The 12670-nt window shown below is 43.6% G+C and overlaps 2 protein-coding genes across 5 annotated transcripts in view; one reads left to right on the top strand and one right to left on the bottom strand.

Annotated features, from left to right (window-relative positions):
- Window positions 1-47: 47 nt before the first annotated feature.
- The window catches only part of Iho1 (interactor of HORMAD1 1), a 52380-nt gene continuing 39757 nt past the window's right edge, over window positions 48-12670 (top strand). For 3 of the 4 annotated variants that reach the window (XM_071615734.1, XM_071615731.1, XM_071615728.1), the window contains exons 1-2: window positions 48-139; window positions 841-1741. The gene's annotated coding sequence lies outside the window, so the exon portion shown is untranslated. The remainder of the gene's footprint in view (window positions 140-840; window positions 1742-12670) is intronic. The other variant, XM_071615729.1, reaches the window with a different exon arrangement.
- Cimip7 (ciliary microtubule inner protein 7) lies at window positions 687-12380 on the bottom strand. The gene is given in 5 exon segments (XM_027933568.1): window positions 687-920; window positions 922-1101; window positions 1546-1602; window positions 10939-11052; window positions 12354-12380. Coding segments are annotated over 5 exon segments (612 nt in total).

The following is a 12670-nucleotide window of genomic DNA, read 5'->3' as shown; positions in this document are numbered from 1 at the left end:
GAGGTCTACAGGAAGCCTCTTGGATCTGGTCTCTATCCCCAAAGTGATCTGGTGTCTCTGCCCCACATAAGCCTCAGCTTTGCCTTAGGTGACATTGGATGACAGCCCTCTTCTACTATCTTGGATGTTCTGGACACAGGTAGGATGACCAGAGAAGAGCTCAGAAAATGAAACTTTACAGGGTTAGGATATACTCCATTCCAAGTCACATTGTCTCTTTAAGGCTTCAGCTCATCTCATAGGGAGGGGTGGTCTGGTGGGTCTCCCTGAGTGCTAGATGTGGGACAGCCATCTCTTGGGCAGGACTGTGGCCACTCACCAAACCTCTCAAGGGAAGCAGTATCCTAGAGGAAGCTGCCAGTCCTTCCCTCTTTCTCCAGCCTTTAATGCCCACAAGTAGGAGTCTCTGGCTTTGCTTTCCTTAAAGCTATACTGAGTACAAGGGGCTCACAGCTGGATTTACTGCAATTTCAAAGAAACATTTGGGTCCCTGGAACCAACTTACCATGGTCATGGTAACTGTCCTGGACTCTTGAGCCTCCTTCAGGCCTTATCCATTCTCACTTGGTGGCAGGGCTCCCCAGGGCAGCACCTCCCTAGCCCAACAGTCATGGACAGCAGTGCCAATGGCAGAGCACCACTGCTCACCAACCCATGAAACTTCTGTGTACAGACAGGTTGCTCTGTTAGCTGTCCTTGTTTAATGCTCCAGACCAGTTTAGACACTCAGAGACCCCACTGTAAAGATAGTGCTGTAGCATCTTGGGTCTTGGGATCCCTGGGAGGTCAGGCAGAATGTTGGTGACCGGTGTTTGGGGTCCTACCTTGTCACTACCACAGTGGCCACCCTGGGATGGCTGGCAGAAGTTCTGCTGGTAGGTGGTGCTCACATGGGGAGGCTGAACCTGCACAAAGTGGACCGAGGCGCTGTGGGAAGCTACTGAGTCCTGGGCCTGGCCGGAAATCGGACTGGTAGGAAGATTCCAGGGGCTGCTGGCTCAACTCCAGCTCGCAAGGTGCCCAGCGAAGGAAGGTGTGCCGCTGCCAGAGGCGCTCCAGGTCTTTCCGTCTTCCAATTCCCTGCAGCAGGCAGTAGGGGCCCTCCTCAACGGTATGGGCCCTTGGCCCACAGTCTTGGCACCAAGCATTTCCTTGGGCCCCATCTAATCCCAAACCTGTTTGGTGATGCCTAGCCCATACCTGGCCTCCCTGGCCTGTCCCCTGTCCTCATTGGCTTGCCTCCTCAGTGATGGGAACCATTCTGTTATGGAAATGGGGTCCTGAAAATCCAGTGGTCCCCAGCAGACTTGCATATAGTATTGGGGCAAGTTGGCAGAGGAAACCAAAACAGAGGTACCACTCTTAAAAGAATAAGAGATTTCCCAGAGGAGAAATATTGTGGGGGAAATAGGCACTCCTCTGCCTGTTTAAAGAACCCTCCCTTTCTTCAGGATCTTAATTCACTCCACCCTACCAACTGCTGTGTGCTCAACTTCCACTTGGGCTGGGGGATTGTCTCTTCTCTTGCCTGTCTGTAGCACTCACTTTGTCAAAAGAAGTGCGGTTGTCATGCTTGGAGAAAAAGTGTTGCTGTGCTGGTTCCTTGAAAAATGATGAGAAAGAAGGGGAACGGGGGAAATGATGCTTACCTTCTCCCCCAGATATTGCCTCAGTGTCCATAATGGAGGGAAGCTTCAGGAGCTACCACCTCTAAACTGCTAAACTGTCAACACTCTGAAAGGTCAGAGACAAATTAAAGCAGTACCTTACTCCCTGGATATTTCGTTCTGGGACTTTCCCTGAAGCAGTAGTTTCTGAGGCCACTGGTTGAGGAGTGGGCTGAGACATCTATCAGGACATCCTGCCATAAGTGGGGCCCTTTAACACTAGATTGCAAAGTCTTTTCTCTGTCCACACTTACTCCCTTTACAGCATAACCATGCTCTGAACCCTACATTCTATCTAGAACTACAATTTTTGTCTCTAGCTCAAGCTGTCTCCTGAACCCCAGTCTCAAGAGCCAACTGTCTTCCACATTTCCATGTCAACTCTTGATAGTATATCCAAACAACTTTGGATCATCCTCCAGACCCATTCTACCTACAGCCTCTCCCAGCTTAAGCAATGGCAGTTAGGTCCTGTCAAACACCTCAGAGACCCCTTGGTTCTTTTCTCTCACATTCCACATTCAATGTACCAAGAAATCCAATTGATATTTCCTTAAAAGTGTATCCAGGATCAAATTACTCCTCAGCATGTCCAGACTTTTCTCTGGTCCAAACCACCTTATTTTCTTGCCTGAATTATTGCAAGAGCTTCCTGCCTGGTGTCCCTGCTTTCAAGCTCACCTTACCACCCTAATCTGTGGTCTTCTTAGTAGAAAGAAATTCTTTTAATACATGAATCAGATCACATCTTGTTTGCCACAAAAGTTTTGCATGTTTTTTTTTTTTTTTTGTTGTTGTTGTTTTGTTCTTAGTTGTAGATGGACAGCACGCCTTTATTTTATTTTTTTAATGTGGTTCTAAGGATTGAATTCAGTGCCTCACACTGGATTCAAGTGCTCTGCCACTGAGCTACAGCCCCAGCCCCAGTTCTTTGTGTTTGTAACAGCCAGAGTTATAGTAGTGGTTCATGAGACCCACATGATACTGATTTTTCCCTATTGATCCTACCTCCAGTCACAGTAGCATTCTCCCTGCTCCCCAAACATGCCAGATACTTCCTCCTCAGGCCTTTGCTCCACTAGTTTCTTCTGCTGGCCATGGAGTTCCCTTTTACTTACCTCTCGAGAGACATTCCTTTAGTTTTGTACCAGTAGTCCCATCTCCTCAACTCCATGTTTTCTGCTTCCTAACACTCTCTATATAATGATATTGCCTGTCCTCCGATGCCTTTCATTGGAACATAAGCTCTTTGCTCTCTGCTTTGCTTACTCCAGCCAGGCATAGTAGTACAAACCTGTAATCCCAGCAGTTTATGAGGCCGAGACAGGAATATCACAAGTTTGAGGCCAAACTTGTGATCAACGACTTAGTGAGGCTCTCAGTAACTTAGTGAGACCTTGTCTTAAAATTAAAAAAAAATAAAAATAAAAAGGACTGGAGATATGGCTCAGTGGTGAAGTGCCCTTGGGTTAAATAACCAGTACCTAAATAAATAAATAAATTTTATTTTATTTAGAGAGAGAGAGAGAGAATTATTTTTAAATATTTATTTATTATTTTTTTTAGTTTTCAGTGGACACAACATCTTTGTATGTGGTGCTGAGGATCGAACCCGGGCCACACGCATGCCAGGCGAGCGCGCTACCGCTTGAGCCACATCCCCAGCCCCAATAAATAAATTTTAAAAAGTGGGTGGACCGTAATATCTAGAAAGGTAAAGTAATTTGCCTTGAGTTGAATATCAGATCTGGGACTCAAACACACTACATTATACTAGCTCACATCTCCTTGTACCTCTTCCTCTAATCATGCTTTGTAATTGTTTAATTTATCTCAAACCTAGGCAGCAATTGATGAAGTGCAAATGAGAAATCACCAAAAAGTCTATAAACCAGAGGAAAACTGCTAGATTTACCACATCTAAAGAATGATGAACAAGAGAGGAGGGGAATTGAGAAAGTAGTTTTTCAATCATTACAATAATATCGGCCCAGCACCATGACACATACCTGTAATCCCAGTGGCTCTGGAGGCTGAGGCAGGAGGATCATGAGTTCAAAGCCAGCCTCAGCAAATTAGCAAGGCCCTAAGCAACTAAGTGAAATCCTAGCTCTAAATAAAAATACAAAAAAGGGCTGGGGATGTGGCTCAGTGGTTAAGTGCCCCTGAGTTCAATCCCTGATACAAAAGTTAAAAAATTAGCTAAAGAATAAAAATCCATCTTCAGTGAGAGATTATGCTGAAGGGATCAGGTATGGGTTTTTTTTTCTTTGAGTTTATAAGTGTGGGATCTTAAAAATTAAAAAAAAAAAAAAGTAAGTCACAGAAACACGCATCTCCACCCCAACACACACACACACACACACACACACACACACACACACACGGTCAGGAATGTAGCTTAGTTGTAGAGCACTTGCCTGGTGTGTGGGAGGCCCTGGATTCAATTCCCAGTACCTCAAGTAAAAAAATAAGAGGAGGAGGAGGGGAATCAAGAGGAAGAGGAAGAAAAGAAGGAGAAAGAAAAAGAAAAGAAACAAAGTCTAGCCAAGCATGGTGTTGCATGACTGTAAGCAACTCAGACCCTCAGCAACTTGGTGAGATCCTGCTTCAGAATTTAGTGAGGTATGGTGGCACATGCGTATAATCCCAGAGACTCTGAAGGCTGAGGCAGGAGGATCTCAAATTCAAAGCCAGCCACAGTAATTTAGCAAGGCCCTAAGCAATTTAGTGAGATCCTGTCTCAAAAAATAAAAAGGGCAGACTGGGGTTGTGGCTCAGTGGTAGAGTGCTTGCCTAGCATGCATGAGGCACTGGGTTCAATTCTCAGCACCACATATAAATAAGTAAGTAAAATAAAGGTCCATCAACAACTAATAAAAATATTTTAAAAAATAAAAAGGGCTGGGGATGTGGCTTAGTGGTAAGTGCCCCTCTGTGCAATCTTGGGCACAAACAAAAAAACTCAAACAACAACAAAAAAATTATAAATAAGGGGCTGGAAATGTGGCTCAAGTGGTAGCGTGCTCACCTGGCATGCGCGGGGTGCTGGGTTCGATCCTCAGCACCACATAAAAATAAAATAAAGATATTGTGTCCAGGGCTGGGGATGTGGCTCAAGCGGTAGCGTGCTCGCCTGGCATGCGCGGGGTGCTGGGTTCGATCCTCGGCACCACATAAAAATAAAATAAAGATGTTATGTCCACCGAAAACTGAAAAATAAATATTAAAAAAAAAGATACTGTGTCCACCTAAAACTAAAAAATAAATATTAAGAAAATATAAATAAATAATTCAAATTGAAAAAGGAGAATGGAGATGCAGCTCAGTGATAAAGCACTCCTGGATTAAATACCCAGTACCCCTCCATCCACACCCAAAAAAAAGAAAGAAAGAAAGAAAATCTACATGAAAAGGATGAAGACTAGAAGGAAAATATTTATAAACCACATACCCAATAAAGGATTTGTATATAGAATTTATAAAGAACTCTAACATCTCAACAGTAAAAATACAATCTAATAAGAAAATGGGCAAACAATATGAAGATTTTTTTCATCAAACACAATGTGCATCTGAAAAATAACACATTAAAGAATTTTCAACATCACTAAACAATAGGGAAATAGAAATCAAAACTACAGTGAAATATCACTACATATCTACTGGAATGGCTAAAATTAAAAATAGAGATGTGAGTGAGAATGCAGAGAAACTAGATCATTCATGCATTGCTGGTGGGAATGTAAAAATGGTACAGCCATTCTGGAGAAGAGCTTGACAGTTTCTTTAAAAAAATACATGCAACTACCATCTGACCCAGCAATTGTACTTCTGGGCATTTATCCCAGAGAAATGGAAACTCATGTTCACCAAAAAAATATGTGCACAAATGTTCATAGCAGCTTTATTTATAAAAAGCTCAAAGCTGGCATCAGCTCAGATGTCCAATAAGTGAATGTTTAAACAAATCAATACATATGTGCCATGGAATACTGTTCAGTAATGAACTGAATTTTTGATATACTCAATGGATCTTGGATAACTAGGAAATTATACTGAGCAAGAAAACCTCTCCAAAGGTTGAATATTGTATTATTCCATTTTAAAAAATATTTATTTTTGGTTGTTCTTGGACACAATGCCTTTATTTTATTTATTTATATGTAGTGCTGAGGATCGAACCCAGGGCCTCGCACGTGCTAGGCAAATGCTCTACCACTGAACCACAACCCCAGCCCCTGTATTATTCCATTTATATAGCAATTTTCCCCAATATTGAGGGTTGAATCCAGGGGACACTTTACCACTGATTTACATTTCTAGACCTTTTTATTTCTTTTAATTTTGGGGGAGAAGGGAGTGCTAGGGATTGAACTCAGGGGCACTCAACCACTGAGCCACATACCCAGCCCTATTTTGTATTTTATTTAGAGACAGGGTCTCACTGAGTTGCTTAGTACCTCACCATTGCTGAGGTTGGCTTTGAACTCTCGATCCTCCTGTCTCAGCCTCCCTAGCTGCTGGAATTACAAGCATGAGCTACGCGCCCCGGTTTGTTGGTTTGTTTGTTTGTTTATTTATTTGATTGATTGATTGATTGATTTTTGGTATTGGGGATTGAGCTGCATACTACTAAACTACATCCCCCGTCCTTTTTTTTTTCTTTCCTTTTTGGTACCAGGGATTGAATCCAGAGGCACTTAACCATTGAGCCATATCCCCAGCCCTTTTTTATTTTGAGACAGGGTCTCAAATAAAGCTTATATAAATAAAGCTGCACAGATTTTTTTTTTTTGTTGTTGCTTAGGGCATCACCAAATTGCTGAGGCTGACTTTGAATTTATAGTATTCCTGCATCAACCCCCCAAGCTGCTGGGATTACCATGTATAGCTGTTTTTGTTTTTGTTGTTGTTTGTTTGTTATTGTTTGTTTATTTGTCTTTTTTTTTGGTGACAGGATACTCACTAAGTTACCGAGGATTTCTCACAAGTTGCTGAGACTGGTCTTGAACTTACAATCTTTCTGCCTCAGCTTCCTAGGTTGCCAGCATTATAGTTTTGTGCCATTGCATCTGGCTGTATTTTTATTTTGAGACAGGATCTCACTAAGATGCCCAGGCAGGTCTCAAACTTGTTATCTTCTTGCCTCAGCCTCTGGAATAGTTAGAATTATAGGCATGTGCCACAGTGTCTGCTATATGGCACTTTAAGTGACAAAAATTTTAGAAATGGAGGAGAGATTGGTAGTTAAGATCAGAGAAAGTATGCAAGAGTGGGAAGGAGTTGAGTTGGTAATATAAGATCAGCACCAGGGATCCTTGTAATGTTAAAGATGATAAAATTTGGGGGCTGGGGTAGCTCAGTGGTAGAGTGCTTGCCTCTTGTGTGGGGCACTGTTTTCTTCGATCCTCAGCACCACATTAAAAAAAAATTGTTCATCTTCAACTAAATAAATATATTTTTTAAAAGATGATAATATTTTATAGATCTCTCTCTCTCTCTTTCTCACACACACATACACACACATACACACATACACACACACACACAAGTACAAATGAAACTGGGAAATCTGAATGAGATTGCATCAGTATCAATGTCCTGGTTGTGGACTGTAGCTTTGCAAAATGCTAACATTAAGGAAACTGGGAAGTGTAGAGGTGATTATTATTTCTTACAACTGCTTAAGAATCAGTCAGGTACAGTGGCGTCCGCCTGTAATCCCAGCGGCTTGGGAAGCTGAGGCAGGAGGATTGTGAGTTCAAAGCTAGTTTCAGCAAAAACGAGGTGCTGAGCAACTCAGTGAGACCCTGTCTCTAAATAAATTACAAAATAGGGCTGGGATGTGGCTTAGTGGTCAAGTGCCCTGAGTTCAATCCCTGGTACCAAACAAAACAAAACAAAAGAATCCAACAAGTTCCTGTTGACCTCCAATTTTCTCTCCTACCTCTATTCTCAGCTGCAGAATTGTACATAGCCTTACAACAAATGGCTCAGTTGTTGGAGATAGCTCTGATTCTGGAAACTCACTATTTCTACAGTGGCAGGATAATATATGAGCCTGATTGGAGTTTTGCTCTCACAATTGTGGGAGCCTGTTGAGAAGAATAATCACACCCTCTCTCCCTGGGCAGTTCTGGGTTTTCTTGCTCTGGTATCTTTGTTTCTAAACTGTTCAGGGCTCCTTTTCTACAGAGGTGGTAAAACCCATAAATAGGAAGGGCTAGAGCTACAATTTCTTTCTTTTTATATTTATTTTTTAGTTTTTATTTTAAGAGGACACAATATCTTTATTTTTTATTTTTATGTAGTGTTGAGGATCGAACCCAGCACCCCATGCATGCCAGGCGAGTGTGCTACTGCTTGAGCCACATCCCCAGCCCTACAATTTCTTTTTTAATAGGACTTGGAGGTAGGTTTCCTGAGAGGAGGCAGCATTTATAAGTTGAGGCTTAAGGACCTTGTAGAGGCTGGACAGTCTGTATTCAGTAGGGTTCTGAGAGAGGAGCCTCTATGTCAAACTGAGGTGTGGGGCTTAGTAGAGACACAGCAGTTATGGCACCACAGATGAAGGACCTGACCTCATCCATGAGTCTGGGACTCTTGTCTGACTAAGGATTACATTTCCTAAGAGTCAGGTAGGTGAAGGCAATTTGATTTACCAGAAAAATGAAAAAAAAATGTTTTTGTTTCTGAATATCACAGACAAAATGTTTACCTGCCCACTGGGTGTGGTGGCACATGCCCGTAATCCTAGAAACTTACGAGGATGAGGCAGGAGGACTGCAAGTTTGAGGCCAGCCTCAGCAACTTAGCAAGACCCTGTCTCAAAATAAAAAGGACTGGGGATGTATCACTGTGGTAGAGCACTCCAGGGTTCAATCCCCAGGACAAAAAAAGAAAAAGAAAAAAAGTTTTTAACCTCCCCCAAACCAAAAGAAGGTAGATGTCACATTTTAAAAGGTCTTTAAACAATAGCCACAATCAACTGAAACCTGATACTTTCAACCAAGCCAAAAATAAGATGTGCACCTTCCCTGGGAAGTCCTTCCTATTAATTAAGATAGCTTTAAATCTAGAAAGAGCCATTTATACAACCTGAGTCCAGAATACACAGATCATGCTACCTGGAGTTACTGATAATACTATAAATTCTCCAAGTCTTCAGTTTCATCATGAACTCCATATCTATACCTGGGGCTGGGTTTAATGGATTGAGAGGCTGTTCTAGTCTCTGGGATGAAAAACATCACTGAGGGCTACTACAGACATTCAGTAGAAAGGCTCTAGTTTCCTTCTATTCCTGTACAAAATTCACTCCATCACCCTCAAAAAGGTAGGTGGCCATCCAGGTGTGGTGGTACATGTCTGTAATCCCAGGGGCTCAGGAGGCTGAGGCAGGAGGAGGATCACAAGTTCAAAGCCAGCTTCAGCAATTTAGCAAGGCCCTGAGCAATTAGCAAGATTCTGTCTCAATAAATAAATAAATAAATAAATAGGCTGGGGATGTGGCTCAGTGTTTAAGTGTCCCTGGGTTCAATATTTAGTATCAATCAATCAATAAACAAATAAATGGGAGGTGGCCCTGATGGGCAGTCTAGGATTGCACTTGGGTATGGTTTGGAAGACAGTGCCAGGCAGACCTTCCAATTGAACATGTTAAGGAAATTCAGGTTGCACAACATGGCAGCCTTCAGGACCCTTCTTTCAGCCTAAGAAAGAAATTCTTGAAGAATCCAAATGACAGTTACAGTTGGACCTCACAAAGGGCGGGGAAACAAGAAGCTGCAGTGGGTGGAGCATATTCTGGGCACTGATACTGGTTCCTATGGATTTTCCTCCCCCATGATCTTGTTCAGGAGGTGGACCTGAGTAGATGTGTCACAGGGTCCCTTCACTCTGGCCACTACAGAGTTCTGGGAAGAGATGAATAAAGAGAGGGAGATTTTTTTTCTAACCCCTCCCAAGCTAGCTCCCACCTGGCTGTCTCTCTCCACTTAGGATCACTGTTCCTCTCAGGGTAGCTCTTGCCACACCTTTCTCTGTCCTTCTGGGTTCTAGGAGCCATGCATCTCCTTATCCCTTTGGGCCCGATAGTAATACTGCCCACTTGATTGTTATCAGACTGTGAGACTGCCTTTTCCTAAGGCCTTTACGCCCACTCTTTTTAAAAGTATACCCTCCTGACTTCTCTTGTTTTAAGCCTGCTGAGACCTTGACTGGTAATATACAGTGCCCTCTCCTTGTTTCCAGGCCTGTAATGACAGAAGGCCTACGACCCTGTACCCCTTTACTGTATAGAAACCTGTTTTAGCTACTCTAGGACATGTCTGCCATCTCTCCTATCCAGTCTTGCAGATATGTAGACTAGTATCCAGTAGCCTCCTGTGCTATTTCCCTGCCTGACTAGGTGTCCTACTCATTCCCAAGGTCCATTTGCCATATACTTTGCTATTCCGGGACAAGAGGGCAACCTTCAGAATTTGGAGCACCCAAGCTAGGGATAAACTTTCTGAAAGAAGTATTTAAGCAACAGAGAATATCTTCTGGAGAGAATTTCAGAGGCATTGGCAGAAGAAATAAATGAGTACCTATCATGGGTCCAAGAAGCGGGTGTACTCTGCTGATGTTATTAACATTAGGAGGATAAAGCCCACTCACATGTTCCCTACCCCAGGTCCTAGACCTCAGGGTCCCTCCTGAGGGCTCCAGAGAAGCCAGGTAAAAAGCCCCTCATTGGAGCTCCTGGCAGAATAGAAAAATATAAAGAGGAACACTCCTGGAAAGGGAGATGTGTCCTCATTCATCATTGGGAGAGTTGGCTTCAGCTGTGCTGACCCACCTAGGAAAGCTATGTGTGTGGGGGAAAGGGATACCATTTATTCAGACCTGGACTGTGTGAGGCTGGCTGTAGGCTTTTGTGACATTGAGTATCTGAACTGGAGGGCTGTTCAGCAAAACTGAAGCCTTCCTTCCTGGGTTCTGAAGGCTCTCACCCCTAATTATGCATCCCACTGAGGCTTGGACCCTTCCTCCATCTAGAAGAAACAGTGAGCTATACTGTCCAGTTTGGCACCTGCTCTTCTCTAAATAGAGGGAAGATCTGACATTCCAGGGAAGAGGAACCAAGCCTTCTGTCTTTCCCAGGGTTAGGATGAACCTGGGTGTCAGTCTGATTCTGAAAGGGTTGGTATGAGGACCTTGGGGCCTGGAAGAGGCAAGAAATGGCCCATCTCTTCCTGCCTGCCTCCCACCCCCCACCTTGTACCTGACATCGCTGCAGGAATGTTGCTGGAGGTTGGGGCTTGGCTGCAAGGCGATATTCTCCAGCAGTTTCACTCTTGAATTGGCCTCTGTAGTGCCCATAAAAGCCACTGTTGTGCTATAACAAGGCATGCATGAGGATAAAGCCCACTCACACGCTCCCTACCCCAGGTCCCAGACCTCAGGGTCCCTCCTTTTTACCTGGCTCCAGAGAAGCCAGGTAAAAAGCCCCTCACTGGAGCTCCTGGAATAATAGAAAGAATATAAAGAGGAACACTCCTGGAAAGGAAGATGTGTCCTCATTCATCATCGGGAGAGTTGGTTTCAGCTGTGCTGACCCACCTAGGACAGCTATGTGTGTGGGGGAAAGGGATACCATTTATTCAGAGCAGAGTTCTATGGGCATGTCCACTATTCAGTGGTTTGGTCTTAAGGTGCCTGAGAGGAAGTCCCCTTTGATGTCCTCCCCACAGTGTTAAAAGTAGATTAAGGGTCCCTGAAAATCAAGGGTCCTATGGATCCTTCTGCACCTTTTGACAAAGCTATGAACACTCATTTGCCACATACTTTGCTATTCCGGGACAAGAGGGCAACCTTCAGAATTTGGAGCACCCAAGCAAGGGATAAACTTTCCAAAAGAAGTATTTAAGCAACAGAGAATATCTTCTAGAGAGAACTTCAGAGGCACTGGCAAAAGAAAGAAATGAGCACCTATCATGGGTCCAAGAAGCTGGTGTACTGTGCTGATGTTATTAGATGGATACCCTGTGGATGATCATGTCTGGGAACTCCTATGGTCCAACTTCTTGTCCTGAGTTCTAAGAATGAGTTTATCTGATCCTCTACAGTTATAATCCTGAGCAGAGGAACCTGTTCTGAACATGGCTTCTGTCTACCATAGCAGACTTCTCAACAGGACTGGAAAACCTAAAATCTTTTCATTGCACTGAAGATTAAGTCACCTTACTTGTCTACCTCTGTACTGTTTAGAATCTCTTGCTGTCTATTTAGTTAAGTTCAACAGTATTTACTGGACCTTTAGGGCATAGAGCTGGACCCAGGAAATACAAATAGATGAAAACACAATCACTGTCCTTAGATGTTCCCAGACTGTAAAGCGGTCAAACTCCAGAGTAAGGATGAGGATGTGAATCAAACAATGAACGGGGAATAAACGGGGTGACAAGAGGGTTAGGAGGCTCAGCTGTCTAGCAGACAAGGTTTTATGGAAGGGGACAAAGTATCAGGAAGACTAGGTAGCCTCCAGGGATGACCCCAGAACTGAAGAGGGGAAGGTGGCAGCTCAGGGTTCTCTACCAGCTTGCTGGATGAAACCTAACTTCACCTTCATGACTCACTCAGATTCCATGTATAACCCCAGGGTCAGGGGCCGGGATTAGCTATGAAGTGCACTCTTACCCAGGAGCCTATTAAAGCACTTTGCATCTTTCCAGGAAGGGAGTAGAAAAGACAAACTTTTCTCTTGTCTTTTTGAGGCTACATCTGAGGGAAGAGAATCTGGAGGGGTCCACTTGATGTTGCTTAGTAACAAGAGGAGGTTGTGACTCCACAATGCTGTTTGTTGAGGCAGCACCTGACCTGCTACTCTTTTATCCTTTCTGCTATTTCTTCTCTATAAGAGAAATCTGTCCCTTGGCATTATCAGTCTGCAAGACCCTTATTTAAACATATGGGAATCCACAGTGGAGTTCAGTAGACTCACAGCCAATGAAGTA

Source organism: Marmota flaviventris, chromosome 8 (genome assembly GCF_047511675.1).
Source record: "Marmota flaviventris isolate mMarFla1 chromosome 8, mMarFla1.hap1, whole genome shotgun sequence".
Lineage (NCBI taxonomy): Eukaryota > Metazoa > Chordata > Mammalia > Rodentia > Sciuridae > Marmota > Marmota flaviventris.
The sequence above is the reverse complement of the archived record's forward strand: the minus strand, read 5'-3'. Positions and strand labels throughout refer to the sequence as shown.